This window comes from Coregonus clupeaformis, chromosome 5 (genome assembly GCF_020615455.1).
Source record: "Coregonus clupeaformis isolate EN_2021a chromosome 5, ASM2061545v1, whole genome shotgun sequence".
Lineage (NCBI taxonomy): Eukaryota > Metazoa > Chordata > Actinopteri > Salmoniformes > Salmonidae > Coregonus > Coregonus clupeaformis.
This window is the reverse complement of record NC_059196.1, coordinates 25,039,776-25,062,694: the sequence shown is the minus strand read 5'-3', so window position 1 is coordinate 25,062,694 and position 22,919 is coordinate 25,039,776. Positions and strand designations below refer to the sequence as shown.

The 22,919-nt window shown below is 43.6% G+C and overlaps 2 protein-coding genes across 4 annotated transcripts; one reads left to right on the top strand and one right to left on the bottom strand.

The window, feature by feature from the left end:
- Positions 1–724: 724 nt before the first annotated feature.
- LOC123483513 lies at positions 725–7,462 on the bottom strand. 3 transcript variants are annotated; one of them, XM_045213701.1, is made up of 4 exons: positions 6,930–7,462; positions 1,876–2,950; positions 1,478–1,733; positions 725–1,225 (listed from the first exon to the last, which is right to left on the bottom strand). In XM_045213701.1, exons 2-4 carry the CDS (start codon positions 2,844–2,846, stop codon positions 977–979), a joined length of 1,476 nt encoding a protein of 491 aa, XP_045069636.1. In that variant the 5' UTR covers positions 2,847–2,950; positions 6,930–7,462; the 3' UTR covers positions 725–976. The 3 variants fall into 3 exon arrangements, with proteins under 3 accessions (XP_045069636.1, XP_045069638.1, XP_045069633.1); XM_045213703.1 differs by lacking the exon at positions 6,930–7,462 and adding an exon at positions 6,258–6,873 and having other exon boundaries at positions 1,583–1,733; XM_045213698.1 differs by lacking the exon at positions 6,930–7,462 and adding an exon at positions 6,258–6,867.
- LOC123483517 (DNA-directed RNA polymerase II subunit RPB4) lies at positions 5,962–9,522 on the top strand. The gene is made up of 5 exons (XM_045213708.1): positions 5,962–6,042; positions 7,912–8,026; positions 8,116–8,296; positions 8,433–8,528; positions 9,284–9,522. The coding sequence occupies exons 2-5, from the start codon at positions 7,951–7,953 to the stop codon at positions 9,360–9,362; spliced, it is 432 nt and encodes a 143-aa protein (XP_045069643.1). The 5' UTR covers positions 5,962–6,042; positions 7,912–7,950; the 3' UTR covers positions 9,363–9,522.
- Positions 9,523–22,919: the final 13,397 nt, after the last annotated feature.

Here is a 22,919-nt window from a genome sequence, read left to right as displayed (position 1 = left end):
CATATATACTGAACAAAAATAAAAAAGCAACATGTAAAGTGTTGGTCCCATGTTTCATGAGATGAAATAAAAGATCCCAGAAATTTTCCATTCGCACAAAAAGCATATCTCTCTCAAATGTTCTCTCAAAAATGTGTTTACATCCCATGTTCGTGAGCATTTCTCCTTTGCCAAGATAAACCACCCACCTGACAGGTGTGGCATATCAAGAAACTGATTAAACAGCATGATCATTACACAGGTGCACCTTGTGTTGGGGACAATAAAATACCACTAAAATGTGCAGCTTTGTCTCACAACACAATGTCACAGATGTCAAGTTTTGAGGGAGCGTGCAATTGGCATGCTGACTGCAGGAATGTCCACCAGAGCGGTTGCCAGAGAATTTAATGTTCATTTATCTACCATAAGCCGCCTCCAACGTTGTTGTAGATAATTTGGCAGTACGTCCAACTGGCCTCACAACCGCAGACCACGTATAACCACGCCAGCCCAGTGGGTGGACCTGGCTCCCAACTGGGTGGGCCTATGCCCTCCCATAACAGTGCCCCTGCCCAATCATGTGAAATCCATAGATTAGGGCCTAATTTATTTATTTTAATTGACTGATTTCCTTCTATGTACAGTAAGATATTTGAAATTGTTGCATGTTGTGTTTACATTTTTGTTCAGTAATAGGTTGATCTCTGCTCACACGAAATCAGCTCCAGGTATCTGAGATGTCTTAAGGCAGGCATGGTTTATTTACATTAAAATATTTCACAGTAAAGTAAAGTAATAGGTTCAAATCTCCAAGCCTGCCTGTCAAAAGCAGAAGGTTCCACTTATCTATGCAGTCGCCATAGCCCTTTACCACAGACACAACCCAGACCAGTCCTTCACCACAGACAAAACTACAGTTTGTCTAGGGACTTCTATATCTGACATCCTCAACCAGCTAGCCACATGGTTCTACCACAATGTCCAGGCATGCTAGCTACTCCTCCGGCCTCATAGCTGGTACGTCCAGTCCGTTGTCTCTGACGTAGGGCAGGACAGCGTCGGTGTAGAACATCTCCAGCTTGGCCAGGGTGTCGTCCCAGAACGCAGGGTCAAAGGTCACAGGGACGATGGCTGTTTCCTTCAGGGTGAACACCACTAGGTCAGCCTGTGTTAACCCTGTCACCGCCAGCTGGCACTGGATCTGGGTGTAGTAGCTGTGGTCTGGCTTCAGATGGTACCTCACCTGTAGAGAAAATAAGAAAAAATAATTGGGAAGTGCTGCTAGAATACACTAGAAGGTAGATCTTTGTAGATTGAAGGTGCTCTTTGGTTAAGGGGTTAACTGGTCATCAAAAAACAAGGGGACCAAGGCAAGGCACTCTTCATATAATTAAAATGCCTTTATTATGATAGTATGTTCGAACAAAAAATAAATAAAGCTTGGCATAGCCAAAGTCAGGGCGTACAATGACACAACAAACATGTCCTAACTAACCTGTCCCCCCTCCTCCCCCTGGTCCTGTATCGTCACGCAGAAGGCTGGGTCCTCTCTACAGGCCTGGGCTACAGTGTTCTGACGGTGCTTATAGGGACACTTGACCTCTAGGCAGAGCAGCCGTTGGCCGGTCCTTTGGTCCTCTACGATGCCGTCAGGACTGCCTGCTAGCCAGGGGCGCTGGGGGTCGATGAACAGGCCACACTCCTGCACCCTCACCGCCCAGCCCAGGGCCTTGCTCTTCAGGATCTGATATCTGAGATAAAATTAGATGAGATTGTACTTTATTAATCCCAGAGGGGAAATTAGTTTGTCATCCTTACAGCCACAGAAAAACAATACAAATACAACATTTTAAAACAATCGCAGGACAATTACAGTAAATACATAGGTGGTACCTGCGCACGGCCTCGGCCTCCTGCATGATGCCCCAGGTCATGGCGCGGGTCTTGACGTTGGTGCCGTGGCCTGTGATGGCGGCCAGGTAGGAAGCCGGCGGGGTAGTGCTCTGGCCAGTAACGAAGCGGCTGTGGGCGAGGCGGTGAGCGACCGACGCTGTGATTCGGTTCTGACGCCAGGAAAACCAGCTGGGGTTCTCTCGCTGGCCCCGGGTCTGGAGCTCCACCGCCTCCACAACACCATCTTCTACCTTCTGACCTAACCCCAGGGGCAGGGCTTTGGGCCTGGGGGGAGAGACCACAGGCTTACCCCTGACCTGGCAGCTCTTGACAGGGCTATGACTATGCTGATGGGCCTCAGGTCTCTTCTCTGCGATGTCAGGATGATATCTGACAGTAGGGATGTTCTTCTTGGCGTAACATGTATCTGTGGTCTTTTCTCCTGCTCCCCTGGCCTGGCTGGCCATGGCTCTGCTGATTTTATTAGATTTTATTTGAACCTGGTTGGTCCTGGGGGGAGAGACCACAGGCGTAACCCTAACCTGACTGCTCTTGACAGGGCTATGACTATGCTGATGGGCCTCAGGTCTCTTCTCTGCGATGTCAGGATGATATCTGACAGTAGGGATGTTCTTCTTGGCGTAACATGTATCTGTGGTCTTTTCTCCTGCTCCCCTGGCCTGGCTGGCCATGGCTCTGCTGATTTTATTAGATTTTATTTGAACCTGGTTGGTCCTGGGGGGAGAGACCACAGGCGTACCCCTAACCTGACTGCTCTTGACAGGGCTATGACTATGCTGATGGGCCTCAGCTCTTTGCTCTGCGATGTCAGGATGATATCTGACAGTAGGGACGTTCTTCTTGGCGTAACGTGTGTCTGCTCCCCTGGCCTGGCTGGCCGTGGTTCTGCTGGTCCCTGAGTCCCCTGAACCATTAGAGGGATTTAGGGTGGAACCTTGGTTGAAATGCATTTGTTTCAGGGGGCTCTTTAAGGCTGAGCTGTCAGCGTGAGAACCATCTTGGCTTGTCTTTCTGGGACTTATGGTTCCGTGAGTTTGAAGAAGTTAGAAGGATTCTGTAAATAAAAAATAAAAAAAAATAAGAGGTGGTAAGATCTCTCTCATATATATATACACTGCTCAAAAAAATAAAGGGAACACTAAAATAACCCATCCTAGATCTGAATGAATGAAATAATCTTAGGGTGCCATTGTGGACACAAACAGAGACTGGGAGGATCAACTCTATCCTTGATAGAGAATAGGATTACGGGAGGGGTCTAGGAGGGTCTTTGTTGACATACTCCAATTGTCTTTGATCATTACAAGCCTCATTGACTTCATATTCTGTTCAATTGTCTGTTTGCTGCTCTAATGGTCTGCTCTGTTTGTTCAGTGATGCCCTCCTCCGCCCACTAAACACAACTTAATGGATAGTAGTATTTCTGAGGTGTTTGAGAGACGGACAGTGTTCAGTGAGGGTTCAGAATCAGACGTACAAACTAAGACTACTACAACACTACTATAGTCTAGCATGAAGACACTGTTTACAGTATAATCTATAGTGACTTTGATGGGTAGCAGGTTTTGAGTATAGTACAGACTGAGTGGTAGTAGACGTATAGTTAATTCCCTGAGAGTGGACAGGACAGTAACATGATCTCCCAGGTTTTGTCCCAAATGGCACCCTATTCTCTATATAGTGCACTACTTTTGACCAGTGCACTTTTTGTGCACTATAAAGGGAATAGGGTGCCATTTGGGATGCAACCAAACTATATCCCTTCCCCCGGGTAGGCCTGTGTAGTCTATGTCCAGACCAGGCAGAGGAGCCGGTGAGGTAACATCATGTGTGGAGCTAGGCTAATAATCACCTAGAGACGTTTGTGGCAACGCACAGCCCCACACACCACCGAGTAGCACAGGGGCTTAGGCTGCGTTCACATCAAGGTCGGAGAGATTGGAGGAACGACTTGCCTACTTCGGAGGAACGACTTCGAGCGTTCACGTGCTCAGAGCTCTGAAGGAATGCAAGAACCATTCTCACCATTGACAGCGGAAATCGCAGCCATTTTTGTTGCCATTTTCAGTGGTGTATGAAGTCTGAGTTCAGCATGTAGGAAAGATCAGGGTCCAGAGATCATACCCAAGTTTCCTAGTCGTAATTACGAGTTGAAGAGGTGTTCACGTGCATTTCCCCCAGTAGGAGGGACGTATTTAAGAGTTCCCGACATGACATGAACGCGGCATTAGGCTGGCTGCCACACACACACACACACACAACAGTGTGAGCTGTTGGTCAGCTCAAATATCTCTTTCTCCGGACTAGCTCAGCCATCCACTCAAACTCTAACATCAAATGCCCACCACATTACCTCCCGAGAGAATTTTCTTTGGTTATTGTCACTGCCGTGTTTATTACCCCCCCCCCCCCACCACCGCTCACGAGGACTGTGTGCTCCCGATCTCCGTGGCCGACACGAGTTAGACATTCAAGCGTATTAACCCCATTCTTCTCTGCAGATCCTCCCAAGCTCTGTCAGGTTGGATGGGGAGCGTTGCTGCACAGATATTTTCAGGTCGCTCCAGAGATGTTCGATCGGGTTCAAGTCCGGCTGGCTGGGCTACTCAAGGACATTCAGAGACTTGTCCCGAAGCCACTCCTGCGTTGTCTTGGCTGTGCGCTTAGGGTCATTGTCCTGTTGGAAGGTGAACCTTCGCCCCAGTCTGAGGTCCTGAGCAGTCTGGAGCAGGTTTTCATCAAGGATCTCTCTGTACTTTGCTCTGTTCATCTTTCCCTCGATCCTGACTAGTCTCCCAGTCCCTGCCGCTGAAAAACATCCCCACAGCATGATGCTGCCACCACCATACTTCACCGTAGGGATGGTTCCAGGTTTCTTCCAGATGTGACGCTTGGCATTCAGGCCAAAGAGTACGATCTTGGTTTCATCAGACCAGAGACTATTTATTCTCATGGTCTGAGAGTCTTTTAGGTGCCTTTTGGCAAACTCCAAGCGGGCTGTCATGTGCCTTTTATTGAGGAGTGGCTTCTGTCTGGCCACTATCATAAAGGCCTGATTGGTGGAGTGCTGCAGAGATGGTTGTCCTTCTGGAAGGTTCTCCCATCTCCACAGAGGAACTCTAGAGCTCTGTCAGAGTGACCATCGAGTTCTTGGTCACTTCCCTGACCAAGGCCCTTCTCGCCCGATTGCTCAGTTTGGCCGGGCGGCCAGCTCTAGGAAGAGTCTTGGTGGTTCCAAACTTCTTCCATTTAAGAACGATGGAGGCCACTGTGTTCTTAGGGACCTTCAATGCTGCAGAAATGTTTTGGTACCCTTCCCCAGATCTGTGCCTCGACACTATCCTGTCTCGGAGCTCTACGGACAATTCCTTCTATCTCATGGCTTGGTTTTTGCTCTGACATGCACTGTCAACTGTGGGACCTTATATAAACAGGTGTGTGCCTTTCCAAATCATGTCCAATCAATTGAATTTACCACAGGTGGACTCCAATGAAGTTGTTGAAGCATCTCAAGGATGATCAATGGAAACAGGATGCGCCTGAGCTCAATTTCGAGTCTCATAGCAAAGGGTCTGAATACATACTGTATGTAAATAAGGTCTTTCTGTTTTTTATTTTTTAATACGTTTGCAAACATTTCTAAAAACCTGTTTTTGCTTTGTCATTGTTGGGTATTGTGTGTAGATTGCTGAGGAAATTGTTTTATTTAATCAATTTTAGTATAAGGCTGTAACAAAATGTGGAAAAAGTCAAGGGGTCTGAATACTTTCCGAAGGCACTGTATGTATACAATGTATTCTACTCATGGCTCATCCATTACATTACATTTACATTTCAGTCATTTAGCAGATGCTCTTATTCAGAGCGACTTACAGTTAATGAATGCATACGTTTATTTTTTTTATTTTTTTATATACTGGCCCCCCGTGGGAAACGAACCCAATAGGATAAAAAAATGTTGGTTCCAGGTAGAACTCTTTTGGGTTCCAGTAGGGTTCTACCTGGAACCAAAAAAGTTATTCAAAGGGTTCTCATATGGTGACAGCCGAAGAACCCTTTTAGGTTCTAGATAGCACCTTTTTTTTGTAAGAGGCGAGGAACCGAAACTATACGCACATTGCATTCTGTTCCCTTTTCGACAGTCAGGTGAGCTAAATGGTTTTGATTTATCTGGCGTGATCTGATAGAATAATCCCAGCTAACTCTGTGTTTAAAGGTATTTGGCCGTTTAAAACTAATAGTTTTAGAAAGAATACAGCAGACCTATGTCAATAGGCTATAAAGACGTATAAACTAAGGACATAATTGTCTATTAAACTACAGGCAAGAATGGTATTCCACAAAATATTTGTTTTGCTTACCCGATTAAGTTCTGTGTAGTCTAGAGTTGTGTATGAAAGTGAAACTGGTTCAAAGGTGGAATTGAAGATATACAACATGGCAGCAGTCCAAACACGTTATTTTTACCCCCTCAGTCCTTGCGCTAGCCACTTTCCCTAGGGGGAATCCCTATCGAAACCGGATGCAGTTTGATTGCCATTTTAAGTGCAGGTCCAATTTACTAACGTTGATCCCTCGGCCCTCGATTTAGCTCGAGGGAGCGAGTGAACAACTTTGGTCACTTGCGGGGTTGATATGACCCACAATTCAACGCAAACTGCAGTCACATGTCAAACTCTGGTGGCCGCGAAGTGTTAAATTTAATCAACAAGGCTGCATTTTCGGCATGTCTGCAAAAAGTATGAAGCTAGCTTGCTAAAAAATACATATAGACATAGATTTTAGCATTGGCAAATTGGCTTAGTCTCGTAGTGAGGAGCCTATAAAACGTAACTAGATTCATAAACATATGTTTTGGAATTCTGAAATGTATTGGAATAAATGACCAAACTATTAAAACTAGTTAGCCAGCTATGGGTAACTGTAGTTAGCTACCTGAGTGCTAGCTAGATACGTTAGCTTACTAGGTACATTAATAGCTTTAGGGTAGTTGTTTTTAAGATCAACTTCAAGATTTCCACCAAGGACGTTACCTCCGATCATCACTCTCCCTACACTCGGATGTGACGATGTAAAACTTCATTCAAGGCGGAGGGCTGTCTACTTTCAGTTTGAAAAGCAGCCCGTGACTCCCTATCTCATGACAAGCACGTCAGATTCATCCTATTGGCTTGCTGCTCTGCTGTGTGTGTTGGGCATGTCCTGAACATGTCCAGTATAAATTGCCGCCTTTAAAACAACTGGGAACTCGGAAATCTCAGACTTCTGACTTTTAACTGGGAAAAATAGTTTTGAAGGGTCTTTCAACTCGGAATTCCAAGTCGGAAACTCGGGCATCTTTCAAGAGCACCGACTTTCCGAAGTAATAATTTGACCTCGTTTTTTTCTGAGTTCCAAGTTGTTTTGAAAGCACCAAGTGAAACAAAATAGCCTATACATTCTACAGACCCTACTGAGGATTCGCTACAATACTTTTAGTGTGGAATACTTTGTGTGGCACCCAGAATAGTTTTTAATCTATAAACCAATATGTATTATATTATTATGGGGGCATTTATTTGACCTTGGAACATGATTTAAAACCCTTTTTTTTTTTTTTTTTTTTTTTTTTTACATGTTTTGAAACCCAATTTTTATGCAAATGTATCTTAAATATGAACAAATATTGATCATTGTTAAGGTTTAGACAATTATTTTTCATGAATAAATACAGGTTATTGACACCTTTCTACTATTACGTGGGGAACTTTTATTTTGAAAATCTCAGAAATTCCGTGACCCAGAAGTACTTTATAAGTGTTTCTGAGGAGACGCTAATTGGTACGCTGTTTTTTGTTGTTGTTAGCTACTAGGAGCTTCCTTCCTTGATGAATTTGGAGACTCGTCTTGCTAATGTTTTTGTAATGCCAAAACAATTGTGCAAAAAATTATAAGGCGCCGATATACGGAACTTTTGGTTCAGAGCAAGCAACTGGATATCAGCTCTGTACCTTTTTTTTTTTTTTGTAACGGCAGCTAGGTAGGAAGGATCATTCATTCAGTGTGACAAGTAGCATGGCGTCCAGTGGCGGTTCAACAACAACTGTCGGAGATATTGAGGAGGACGCTTCTCAGCTACTTTTCCCCAAAGGTTCGTATCCAACTTATTTATGTTAACTAGATTGAATATTACGATTCACTTAATTCACTTAAAACCCACCCCTCCCCTGTGTTCTTCAGAGTTCGAGAACGCGGAGACACTTCTAAACTCTGAGGTACACATGCTTCTGGAGCATCGCAAGCAGCAGAACGAGAGTGCAGAGGACGAACAAGAGCTATCGGAGGTCTTCATGAAAACTCTGAATTATACTGCACGTTTCAGCCGGTTCAAAAACAGAGAAACTATCGCAAGCGTTCGCAGGTCAGTGTAACTGTTGTCACTATCACAACCAAAAACAAACGTCAATACCTTATAAAAGTATATGTACATTTATATGGTGGTGAATGTGTTTATTAACTTTTCGTGATGACTGCAATTATTGTCCTGTATCCCACAGCTTGCTCTTGCAGAAGAAGCTGCATAAGTTTGAGCTGGCCAGTTTGGCCAACCTTTGTCCAGAAGCAGCGGAGGAGGCCAAAGCCCTCATCCCTAGGTAAGACCTGCTGTTACTGTCTCCTCACTTATCACCACCCTCTAAACCAGGGGTTCCCAAACTGCGGGGAGGGGGGGTGGGGGGTGGGGTGTCGTCAGTCTGGCTTTCAACATACTCTAGAAAGTTGTAATGGTAGAATGCACAAGGTGCAATTTCGAAATTGGGTAGTGTATCATCAGTTTTCCTCTTGTCATGTCAGTCATTGCATACCTTAAAGAGCTATTTTATAACTTGTCAAAAATGTCCAGATCAACTAGCCCATGTCAGTTAATGTTTTTTATCTAAGTTTTTTAGCCTGAAGATTTTGTTGAAATGTTTGAGTCACTGAAATATCACATAAACACATATTAGACATGGCAAAATGTATAGAATTGCAAGAAAATTTGCTTTAAAACTGCAACATTTTCTCTGCACCCCATGACAAAATGTGTAGAATTGCAGAAAATAAGCTTTAAACCTGCAACATGTTCTCTCCGCCAACAAGAGGGGTGTGAACAGTTTGTGTCATGAACAGTGCTTGTGCCCATAGAAATAGACGTGGAGCTTACGCAGGGGGGCGCTGGATGTCCCCAATGCTGGAAGGAGGGCCTGAGTGAAAAAGTGTAGGAACCCCTGCTCTAACCCAGACTCTAAACCTGGTCTCTAGTTGGGTAGCAGTCGGCTCTTGACCAGGAAATCAGGCGTAAAAGTTTGGTATAAATTTAGTGACAGTAGTTGTGCTGTTTTGTTCTGAAGCCTGTTTCTTCTGTCTGCAGTCTGGAGGGGCGGTTCGAGGATGAAGAGCTGCAGCAAATCCTTGATGACATTCAGACCAAGAGAAGTTTCCAGTACTAAGGACAATTCCTCCTCATCTGGCCTATTCTAACCTAAACCCATCGTTATAATGTCAGAATATACCCACCCAGAAGGACACAGTGCTTCCCAAATGACACCCTATTCCCTATATACACTACCGTTCAAAAGATTGGGGTCACTTAGAAATGTCCTTGTTTTCCATGAAAACATACATGAAATGAGTTAGAATAGGAAATATAGCAAAATGAATAGGAAATGTAGTCATTGACAAGGTTAGAAATAATGATTTTTAATTTAAATAATAATTGTGTCCTTCAAACTTTGCTTTCGTCAAAGAATCCTCAATTTGCAGCAATTACAACCTTGCAGACCTTTGGCCTTCTAGTTGTCAATTTGTTGAGGTAATCTGAAGAGATTTCACCCCATGCTTCCTGAAGCACCTCCCACAAGTTGGATTGGCTTGATGGGCACTTCTTACGTACGCTCAAGCTGCTCCCACAACAGCTCAATAGGGTTGAGATCCAGTGACTGTGCTGGCCACTCCATTATAGACAGAATACCAGCTGACTGCTTCTTCCCTAAATAGTTATTGCATAGTGTGGAGCTGTGCTTTGGGTCATTGTCCTGTTGTAGGAGGAAATTGGCTCTAATCAAGCGCCGTCCACAAGGTATGGCGTTGCAAAAGGGAGTGGTAGCCTTCCTTCTTCAAGATCCCTTTTACCCTGTACAAATCTCCCACTTTACCACCACCAAAGCACCCCCAGACCATCAACTTACCTCCACCATGCTTGACAGATGGCATCAAGCACTCCTCCAGCATCTTTTCATTTGGTCTGCGTCTCACAAATGTTCTTCTTTGTGATCCGAACACCTCAAACTTAGATTCGTCTGTCCATAACACTTTCTTCCAATCTTCCTCTGTCCAGTGTCTGTGTTCTTTTGCCCATCTTAATATTTTATTTTTATTGGCCAGTCTGAGATGGCTTTTTCTTTGCAACTCTGCCTAGAAGGTCAGCATCTCGGAGTCGCCTCTTCACTGTTGACGTTGAGACTGGTGTTTTGCGGGTACTATTTAATGAAGCTGCCAGTTGAGGACCTGTGAGGCGTTTCTCAAACTAGACACTCTAATGTATTTGTCCTCTTGCTCAATTGTGCACCTGGGCCTCTCACTCCTCTTTCTATTCTGGTTAGAGGCAGTTTGCACTGTTCTGTGAAGGGAGTAGTACACAGCGTTGTACGAGATCTTCAGTTTCTTGGCAATTTCTCGCATGGAATAGCCTACATTTCTCAGAACATGAATAGACTGACGAGTTTCAGAAGAAAGTTATTTGTTTCTGGCCATTTTGAGCCTTTAATCGAACCCACAATTGCTGATGCTCCATATACTCAACTAGTCTCAAGAAGGCCAGTTTTATTGCTAATTTAATCAGCACAACAGTTTTCAGCTGTGCTAACATAATTGCAAAAGGGTTTTCTAATGATAAATTAGCCTTTTAAAATGATAAACTTGGATTAGCAAACACAACGTGCCATTGGAACACAGGACTGATGGTTGCTGATAATGGGCCTCTGTACGCCTATGTAGATATTCCATTAAAAATCAGCCGTTTCCAGCTACAATAGCCATTTACAACATTAACAATGTCTACACTGTATTTCTGTTCAATTTGATGTTATTTTAATGGACAAAAAAAACTATTGAACGGTAGTGTATATAGTGCACTACTTTGGACCGTTCTCCCCAGGATGGGTACCGCCAGATCAGACTGTACACCATGTTTTTGTTTTACCAAGCTAGGATGAATACATACATTCCTAAATGTAAATACTTTTCAAATAAACATCTGAAATACTTTTCATAGTAATTTGTTTTATGTTCTCATAAATACATCTATATGAGAAATCTGTATTAATAATACATTTAGCTGCTATACAAAGTGGTTGATCACTTCATCTTGTCAAATGCATTCAACAATTTTCTCAAATGAATGCCGCTGTATGAAACTGTATATACAGTTGGATATTGCTGGTAGAGAAACATTGCATGAAAGGAGTCCCAGCGAAGCCACAGACCATTTCACAGCAATTTTCCCCAAGTTAGGACATGTCAATCGGGTCTACTTGCACTCATTATTTTCTCAGACATTGAAGAAAGCCAACTGACAAGCCATCGTTCTGTCCCAAATGGCAGCCTATTCCCTTTAGGCCCTGGTCAAAAGTAGTGCACTATATAAGGAATAGGGTGCCATTTGGGACACATATCCATAAACCACTCACACAGTAAAGAGCCGCCTCCTGTCCGTCCAGGGATTTTTTATTTTATTTTACCTTTATTTCACTAGGCAAGTCAGTTAAGAACAAATTCTTATTTACAATGACGGCCCACACCAGCCAAACCCGGACGACGCTGGGGAAATTGTGCGCCGCCCTATGGGACTCCCAATCACGGCCGGTTGTGATACAGCCTGGAATCAAACCGGGGGTCTGTAGTGACGGCTCAAGCACTGAAATGCAGTGCCTTAGACCGCTGCCCCACTCGGGAGCCCGGTTGTTATGGATACACTGCGACAGCAGTAAGTGGCAGGCCAAGAGGGCGTGAGGCTGGTCCAGGATGGGTACCTGGAGACACTCCCCCTCATACAGAGGACAGGGGTGCTCTGCTGTGACATTGACTATCGGAGTTATGTTCCTCCTGGAGAGACTGGTGGACATGAAGATTGCATCCACACCACTCAGATACAGAGATTGGGTGATCTGGGAGACTGACATGGGGAATGGAAATTGACAGCTTCCTGGCTGGCTCACTGCAACAGAGAACCAAGATTCAATTGTAAAAAGATGCACAAACACAAGTCTTTAGGTCAGTACAGCACAAACGTGAATATCTTTACTTAATTGCGATTTGACTTAAACTTACCAGAAAAGAAGGGGCGAAGCCAATATAGATCATCTTTCAACTTACTGTGTATTTTTATTTTCCATTTTACAGTGTCCTTTTTTCCTGTTACATAGATTTGTACTCAATTATCTGCGTTCAGTCAAGTGACTGAATTGTCACAGAGAGGTGCATTCAGTTCACTTGAAAGTTTGCTACTTTGCGGAACGGTTTGTACTGAACAACACGTTTTCCCAAAACGTTGATTTGATTTACTTTGATTTGATTTATTAGGATCCCCATTAGCCGACGCCAATGGCTACCACTAGTCTTACTGGGGTCTGACACATAGAGAAAAAAAACATTACAGACTAAAAATATACTTCAGAATGTGCATACGTTTTAAAACATTAACATGTACAGTTGAAGTCGGAAGTTTACATACACCTTAGCCAAATACATTTAAACTCAGTTTTTCACAATTCCTGACATTTAATCCTAGTAAAAATTCCCTGTCTTAGGTCAGTTAGGATCACCACTTTATTTTAAGAATGTGAAATGTCAGAATAATAGTAGAGAGAATGACTTATTTCGGCTTTTATTTCACAACTTTGGAAGTATGCTTGGGGTTATTGTCTATTTGGAAGACCCATTTGCGACCAAGCTTTAACTTCCTGACTGATGTCTTGAGATGTTGCTTCAATATATCCACATCATTTTCCTTCCTCATGATGCCATCTATTTTGTGAAGTGCACCAGTCCCTCCTGCAGCAAAGCACCCCTATAGCATGATGCTGCCACCCCCGTGCTTCATGGTTGGGATGGTGTTCTTCGGCTTGTAAGCCTCCCCCTTTTTCCTCCAAACATAACAATGGTCATTATGGCCAAACAGTTCTATTTTTGTTTCATCAGACCAGCGGACATTTCTCCAAAAAGATTCAATCTTTGTCCCCATGTGCAGTTGCAAACCGTAGTCTGGCTTTTTTATGGCGGTTTTGGAGCAGTGGCTTCTTCCTTGCTGAGCGGCCATTCAGGTTATGTCGATATAGGACTTGTTTTACTGTGGATATAGATACTTTTGTACCTGTTTCCTCCAGCATCTTCACAAGGTCCTTTGCTGTTGTTCTGGGATTGATTTGCACTTTTCGCACCAAAGTACGTTCATCTCTAGGAGACAGAACGCGTCTCCTTCTTGAGCGGTATGACGGCTGCGTGGTCCCATGGTGTTTATACTTGCGTACTATTGTTTGTACAGATGAACGTGATACCTTCAGGCGTTTGGAAATTGCTACCAAGGATGAACCAGACTTGTGGAGGTTACAATCTTCCCATGATGTCAAGCAAAGAGGCACTGAGTTTGAAGATAGGCCTTGAAATACATCCACAGGTACACCTCCAATTGACTCAAATGATGTCAATTAGCCTATCAGAAGCTTCTAAAGCAATGACATCATTTTCGGGAATTTTCCAAGCTGTTTAAAGGCACAGTCAACTTAGTGTATGTAAACTTCTGACCCACTGGAATTGTGATACAGTGAATTATAAGTGAAATAATCTGTCTGTAAACAATTGATGGAAATATTACTTGTGTCATACACAAAGTAGATGTTCTAACCGACTTGCCAAAACTATAGTTTGTTAACAAGAAATTTGTGGAGTGGTTGAAAAACAAGTTTTAATGACTCCAACCTAAGTGTATGTAAACTTAAACTGTAGTGTGTGTGTGTGCATCTATCAGTTATCCTGGGACTAAACACCTCCCTCTGCAACTGGATCCTGGACTTCCTGACGGGCCGCCCCCAGGTGGTAAGGGTAGGTAACAACACATCTGCCACGCTGATCCTCAACACGGGGGCCCCTCAGGGGTGCGTGCTCAGTCCCCTCCTGTACTCTCTGTTCACCCATGACTGCATGGCCAGGCACGACTCCAACACCATCATTAAGTTTGCCGACGACACAACAGTGGTAGGCCTGATCACCGACAACGATGAGACAGCCTATAGGGAGGTGGTCAGAGACCTGGCCGTGTGGTGCCAGGACAACAACCTCTCCCTCAACGTGACCAAGACAAAGGAGATGATTGTGGACTACAGGAAAAAAAAGAGGACTGAGCACGCCCCCATTCTCATCGACGGGGCTGTAGTGGAACAGGTTGAGAGCTTCAAGTTCCTTGGTGTCCACATCACCAACGAACTATCATGGTCCAAACACACCAAGACAGTCGTGAAGAGGGCACGACAAAGCCTATTCCCCCTCAGGAGACTGAAAAGATTTGGCATGGGTCCTCAGATCCTCAAAAAAATTCTACAGCTGCACCATCGAGAGCATCCTGACTGGTTGCATCACCGCCTGGTATGGCAACTGCTTGGCCTCCGACCGCAAGGCACTACAGAGGGTAGTGCGTACGGCCCAGTACATCACTGGGGCCAAGCTTCCCTGCCATCCAGGACCTCTATACCAGGCGGTGTCAGAGGAAGGCCCTCAAAATTGTCAAAGACTCCAGCCACCCTAGTCATAGACTGTTCTCTCTGCTACCGCACGGCAAGCGGTACCAGAGTGCCAAGTCTAGGTCCAAAAGACTTCTCAACAGCTTCTACCCCCAAGCCATAAGACTCCTGAACAGCTAATCATGGCTACCCTGACTATTTGCACTGCCCCCCCACCCCATCCTTTTTACGCTGCTGCTACTCTGTTAATTATTTATGCATAGTCACTTTAACTTTACCCACATGTACATATTACCTCAACTACCTCAACTAGCCGGTGCCCCCGCACATTGACTCTGCAACGGTACCCCCCTGTATATATAGCCTCCCTACTGTTATTTTATTTTACTTCTGCTCTTTTTTTTCTCAACACTTTTTGTTGTTGTTTCATTTTTACTTTTTTTGTTAAAAATAAATGTACTGTTGGTTAAGGGCTGTAAGTAAGCATTTCACTGTAATGTCTGCACCTGTTGTATTCGGCGCATGTGACCAATACAATTTGATTTGATTTGATTTGATGACAGTTTACAATCTAAGGTAACACCAAGTAATTTAGTCTCCTCAACTTGTTCAACAGCCACACTATTCATTACCAGATTCAGCTGAGGTTTAAGAACTGAGGGAATGATTTGTACCAAATACAATGCTCTTAGTTTTAGAGATGTTCAGGACCAGTTTATTTCTGTCTACCCATTCTAAAACAGACTGCAACTGTTTAAGGGTTTCAGTGACTTAATTAGCTGTGGTTGCTGATGCGTATATGGTTGAATCATCAGCGTACATTGACACACATGCTTTGTTTAATGCCAGTGGCAGGTCACTGATAAAAATAGAAAAGAGTAGAGGTCCTAGAGAGCTGCCCTGCGGTACACCACACTTTACATGTTTGACATTAGAGAAGCTGCCATTAAAGAAAGCCCTCTGAGTTCTATTAGATAGATAGCTCTGAATCCACAATATGGCAGAGGTTGAAAAGCCATAACACATAAGTTTTCTCAACAACAGGTTATGGTCAATAATATCAAAGGCTGCAATCTTCTTATTATCAATTTCTTTCAACCAATCATCAGTAATTTTTGTCAGTGCAGTACATGTTGAGTGCCCTCATCTATAAGCATGCTGAAAGTCTGTTGTTAATTTGTTTACAGAGAAATACAATTGTACAGTATTTGGTCAAACACAATGTTTTCCAACAGTTTGCAAAGAGTTGGCAGCAAGCTGAAAGGTCTGCTGTTACAACCAGTAAAGGCCACTTTACCATATGGGTAGAGGAATGACTGGCTTCCCTCCAGGCCTGAGGACAAATACTTTCCTCTAGGCTCAGATTAAAGATATGACAGATAGGAGTGAATATAGAGTCACCTACCATCCTCAGTTGCTTTCCATCCAAATTATCATTGCCAGGAAGTTTGTCATTATTGATCGATAACAATAATTTTTCCACCTCTCCCACTAACTTTACAAAATTAAAACTTGTTTTTTATGCATGAGTACGATGGCTCACTGTTCATTGTTGGCATGCCCTGCCTAAGTTTGCCCAATTTGCCAATTAAGTAATCATTAAAATAATAGGCAACATACGTTTTTTTCCCCATCATTCTTTATATCATTGATCTTGGCTTCATAATACAGTTTCTTCTTCTTTTTGTTGTGTTCAGCCCCCAGCTGTGCCCTGGACACCATATGTGAATTGATTGCCACCCATCTATCCTCAGAGTTCGTACTGCTTGGTGACCTAAACTGGGATATGCTTAACACCCCGGCCATCCTACAATCCAAACTAGATGCCCTCAATCTCACACAAATGATCAAGGAACCTACCAGGTACAACCCTAAATCCGTAAACATGGGTACCCTTATAGATATCATCCTGACTAACTTACCCTCTAAATACACCTCTGCTGTCTTCAACCAGGATCTCAGCAATCACTGCCTTATTGCCTACGTCTGTAACGGGTCCGCGGTCAAACGACCACCCCTCATCACTGTCAAATGCTCCCTAAAACACTTTAGCGAGCAGGCCTTCCTAATTGACCTGGCCCAGGTATCCTGGATGGATATCGATCTCATTCCGTCAGTAGAGGATGCCTGGTTGTTCTTTAAAAGTGATTTCCTCTCAATCTTAAATAAGCATGCCCCATTCAAAAAATTCAGAAATAAGAACAGATATAGCCCCTGGTTCTCCTCAGACTTGACTGCCCTTGACCAGCACAAAAACATCCTGTGACGTACTGCATTAGCATCGAATAGCCCCCGCGATATGCACCTTTTCATGGAAGTTAGGAACCAATATACACAAGCAGTTAGGAAAGCAAAGGCTAGCTTTTTCAAACAGAAATGTGCATCCTGTAGCACTAACTCCAAAAAGTTATGGGACACTGTAAAGTCCATGGAGAATAAGAGCACCTCCTCCCAACTGCCCACTGCACTGAGGCTAGGAAACACTATCACCACCGATAAATCTACAATAATCGAGAATTTCAACAAGCATTTTGCTACGGCTGGCCATGCTTTCCACCTGGCTACCGCTACCCCAGTCACCAGCTCTGCACCCTCCGCTGCAACTTGCCCATGCCCCCCCCCCCAGCTTCTCCTTCACACAAATTCAGACAGCTGATGTTCTGAAAGAGCTGCAAAATCTGGACCCCTACAAATCAACTGGGCTAGACAATCTGGACCCTTTCTTTCTAAAATTAGCCGCCGAAATTGTCGCAACCCGTATTACTAGCCTGTTCAACCTCTCTTTCTTAACGTCTGGGATCCCCAAAGATTGGAAAGCTGCCGCGGTCATCCCCCTCTTCAAAGGGGGTGACACTCTAGATCCAAACTGTTACAGACCTATATCCATCCTGCCCTGCCTTTCGAAAGTTTTTGAAAGCCAAGTTTACAAACAGATCACCGACCATTTCGAATCACACCATACCTTCTCCGCTATGCAATCCAGTTTCCGAGCTGGTCATGGGTGCACCTCAGCCATGCTCAAGGTCCTAAACGATATTATAACCGAGATCGATAATAGACAGTACTGTGCAGCCGTCTTCATCGACCTGGCCAAGGCTTTCGACTCTGTCAACCACTGCATTCTTATTGGCAGACTAAATAGCCTTGGTTTCTCAAATGACTGCCTCGCCTGGTTCACCAACTACTTCTCAGATAGAGTTCAATGTGTCAAATCGGAGGGCCTGTTGTCTGGACCTATGGCAGTCTCTATGGGGGTGCCACAGGGTTCAATTCTTGGGCCGACTCTTTTCTCTGTGTATATCAATGATGTCGCTCTTGCTGCCGGTGATTCTCAGATCCACCTCTACGCAGACGACACCATTTTGTATACATCTGGCCTTTCATTGGACACTGTGCTAACAAACCTCCAAATGAGCTTCAATGCCATACAACACTCCTCCTGTAGCCTCCAACTGCTCTTAAACACAAGTAAAACTAAATGCATGCTCTTCAATCGAACGCTGCTGGCACCCGCCCAGCCGACTAGAATCACTACTCTCGACGGGTCTGACCTAGAGTATGTGGACAACTACAAATACCTAGGTGTCTGGTTAGACTGTAAACTCTCCTTCCAGACTCACATTAAGCATCTCCAATCCAAAGTTAAATCTAGAATCGGCTTCCTATTTCGCAACAAAGCCTCCTTCACTCAAGCTGCCAAACATGCCCTCGTAAAACTGACTATCCTACCGATCCTTGACTTCGGCGATGTCATTTACAAAATAGCCTCCAACACTACTCAGCAAATTGGATGTAGTCTATCACAGTGCCATCCGTTTTGTCACCAAAGCCCCATATACTACCCACCACTGTGAACTGTACGCTCTTGTTGGCTGGTCCTCACTACATATTCGTCGCCAAACCCACTGGCTCCAGGCCATCTATAAATCACTGCTAGGCAAATCCCCTCCTTATCTTAGCTCATTGGTCACCATAGCAACACCCACCCGTAGTATGCGCTCCAGCAGGTATATCTCACTGGTCATCCCCAAAGCCAACACCTCCTTTGGCCGCCATTCCTTCCAGTTCTCTGCTGCCAATGACTGGAACGAACTGCAAAAATCTCTGAAGCTGGAGACTTATCTCCCTCACTAACTTTAAGCATCAGTTGTCAGAGTTGTCAGAGCACCTTACTTATCACTGCACCTGTACACAGCCCATCTGAAATTAGCCCACTCAACTACCTCATCCCCATATTGTTATTTATTTTGCTCATTTGCACCCCAGTATCTCTATTTGCACTTCATCTCTTGCACATCTATCATTCCAGTGTTAATACTAATTGTAATTATTTTGCACTATGGCCTATTTATTGCCTTACCTCCATAACTTGCTACATTTGCACACACTGTATATCTATTTTCTGTTGTATTTTTGACTTTATGTTTTGTTTTACCGCATATGTAACTCTGTGTTGTTGTTTTTTATCGCACTGCTTTGCTTTATCTTGGCCAGGTCGTAGTTGTAAATGAGAACTTGTTCTCAACTGGCTTACCTGGATAAATAAAGGTTAAATAAAAAATAAATAAATAAAGTCACATAATTTCTCAATTTGCAGCAAGTCAGATGTGCAGCCAGACTTATTAGCCCTCCTTTTGCTCCATCTATTTCAGCCATACAGTTTTCAATTCCTCATCAGTCCATGGAGCCTTAACAGTTCTAACTGTCAGTTTCTTAACAGGTGCATGTTTATCAATAATTGGAATAAGCAATTGGATGCTGGATGCTCCTTATTAATCACATCAGACCAACAAGTATTTTTTAACATCATCTACATAAGAGTCACAGCAAAATATTTTGTATGATCTCTTATACAGTATTTTAGGCCCAGCTTTTGTAACTTTGACTTTCCTGGATATAGCCACTATATTGTGATCACTTCATCCAATAGGTACGGATAGAGCTTTTGAACAAAGTTCTATAGTACTAGTAAAAATGTGATCAATACATGTGGATGATCTTGTTCCTGTAGTGTTTGTAAACACCCTGGTTAAAGTGAGAAGGTTCCTCTTGAGAGGACAGCTTGATGAAAACCAGTCAATATTCAGGTCCCCAAGAAAGTAGACCTCTCTGTTTACATCCCATACACTATCAAGCATTTCACACATATTATTAAGATACTGACTGTTAGCACTTGGTGGACTATAGCAACACCCCAAAAGAAAAGGCTTTAGATGTGCCAGGTGAGCCTGCAACCATAACACTTCAATAACACTTGACATAAGATTTTCTATAAGCATTACAGGGATATAGCTCTGAATATACAGTGGGGGAAAAAAAGTATTTAGTCAGCCACCAATTGTGCAAATTCTCCCACTTAAAAAGATGAGAGAGGCCTGTAATTTTCATCATAGGTACACGTCAACTATGACAGACAAAATGAGGGGAAAAAATCCAGAAAATCACATTGTAGGATTTTTAATGAATTTATTTGCAAATTATGGTGGAAAATAAGTATTTGGTCAATAACAAAAGTTTCTCAATACTTTGTTATATACCCTTTGTTGGCAATTACACAGTTCAAACGTTTTCTGTAAGTCTTCACAAGGTTTTCACATACTGTTGCTGGTATTTTGGCCCATTCCTCCATGCAGATCTCCTCTAGAGCAATGATGTTTTGGGGCTGTCGCTGGGCAACACGGACTTTCAACTCCCTCCAAAGATTTTCTATGGGGTTGAGATCTGGAGACTGTTGAAATGCTTCTTACGAAGCCACTCCTTCGTTGCCCGGGCGGTGTGTTTGGGATCATTGTCATGCTGAAAGACCCAGCCACGTTTCATCTTCATTGCCCTTGCTGATGGAAGGAGGTTTTCACTCAAAATTTCACGATACATGGCCCCATTCATTCTTTCCTTTACACGGATCAGTCGTCCTGGTCCCTTTGCAGAAAAACAGCCCCAAAGCATGATGTTTCCACCCCCATGCTTCACAGTAGGTATGGTGTTCTTTGGATGCAACTCAGAATTCTTTGTCCTCCAAACACGACGAGTTGAGTTTTTACCCAAAAGTTATATTTTGGTTTCATCTGACCATTTGACATTCTCCCAATCCTCTTCTGGATCATCCAAATGCACTCTAGCAAACTTCAGATGGGCGTGGACATGTACTGGCTTAAGCAGGGGGACACGTCTGGCACTGCAGGATTTGAGTCCCTGGCGGCGTAGTGTGTTACTGATGGTAGGCTTTGTTACTTTGGTCCCAGCTCTCTGCAGGTCATTCACTAGGTCCCCCCGTGTGGTTCTGTGATTTTTGCTCACCGTTCTTGTGATCATTTTGACCCCACGGGGTGAGATCTTGCGTGGAGCCCCAGATCGAGGGAGAGTATCAGTGGTCTTGTATGTCTTCCATTTCCTAATAATTGCTCCCACAGTTGATTTCTTCAAACCAAGCTGCTTACCTATTGCAGATTCAGTCTTCCCAGCCTGGTGCAGGTCTACAACTTTGTTTCTGGTGTCCTTTGACAGCTCTTTGGTCTTGGCCATAGTGGAGTTTGGAGTGTGACTGTTTAAGGTTGTGTGGACAGGTGTCTTTTATACTGATAACAAGTTCAAACAGGTGCCATTAATACAAGTAACGAGTGGAGGACAGAGGAGCCTCTTAAAGAAGAAGTTACAGGTCTGTGAGAGCCAGAAATCTTGCTTGTTTGTAGGTGACCAAATACTTATTTTCCACCATAATTTGCAAATAAATTCATAAAAAATCCTACAATGTGATTTTCTGGATTTTTTTTCTCAATTTGTCTGTCATAGTTGACGTGTACCTATGATGAAAATTACAGGCCTCTCTCATCTTTTTAAGTGGGAGAACTTGCACAATTGGTGGCTGACTAAATGCTTTTTTTATCCCCACTGTATATACAGCAAAACCTCCCCCGTAAGCATCTCTGTCTGCTCTTTAGATGTTATATCATTGTATTGCTACTGGTGTATCATCAAATGAATTATCTAAGTGAATCTCAGAAATGGCTAATATATGAATGTTATCTGATGTTAGCAAGTTATTGATTTCATTGACCTACAGTGGGGAAAAAATGTATTTAGTCAGCCACCAATTGTGCAAGTTCTCCCACTTAAAAAGATGAGAGAGGCCTGTAATTTTCATCATAGGTACACGTCAACTATGACAGACAAATTGAGAAAAAAAATTCCAGAAAATCACATTGTAGGATTTTTAATGAATTTATTTGCAAATTATGGTGGAAAATAAGTATTTGGTCACCTACAAACAAGCAAGATTTCTAGCTCTCACAGACCTGTAACTTCTTCTTTAAGAGGCTCCTCTGTCCTCCACTGCTACCTGTATTAATGGCACCTGTTTGAACTTGTTATCAGTATAAAAGACACCTGTCCACAACCTCAAACAGTCACACTCCAAACTCCACAATGGCCAAGACCAAAGAGCTGTCAAAGGACACCAAAAAACAAAATTGTAGACCTGCACCAGGCTGGGAAGACTGAATCTGCAATAGGTAAGCAGCTTGGTTTGAAGAAATCAACTGTGGGAGCAATTATTAGGAAATGGAAGACATACAAGACCACTGATAATCTCCCTCGATCTGGGGCTCCACGCAAGATCTCACCCCGTGGGTCAAAATGATCACAAGAACGGTGAGCAAAAATCCCAGAACCACACGGGGGACCTAGTGAATGACCTGCAGAGAGCTGGGACCAAAGTAACAAAGCCTACCATCAGTAACACACTACGCCGCCAGGGACTCAAATCCTGCAGTGCGAGACGTGTCCCCTGCTTAAGCCAGTACATGTCCAGGCCCGTCTGAAGTGCATTTGGATGATCCAGAAGAGGATTGGGAGAATGTCATATGGTCAGATGAAAACAAAATATAACTTTTTGGTAAAAACTAAACTCGCATGTTTGGAGGACAAAGAATGCTGAGTTGCATCCAAAGAACACCATACCTACTGTGAAGCATGGGGTTGGAAACATCATGCTTTGGGGCTGTTTTTTCTGCAAAGGGACCAGGACGACTGATCCGTAAAGGAAAGAATGAATGGGGCCATGTATCGTGAGATTTTGAGTGAAACCCTCCTTCCATCAGCAAGGGCATTGAAGATGAAACGTGGCTGGGTCTTTCAGCATGACAATGATCCCAAACACACCGCCCGGGCAACGAAGGAGTGGCTTCGTAAGAAGCATTTCAAGGTCCTGGAGTGGCCTAGCCAGTCTCCAGATCTCAACCCCATAGAAAATCTTTGGAGGGAGTTGAAAGTCTGTGT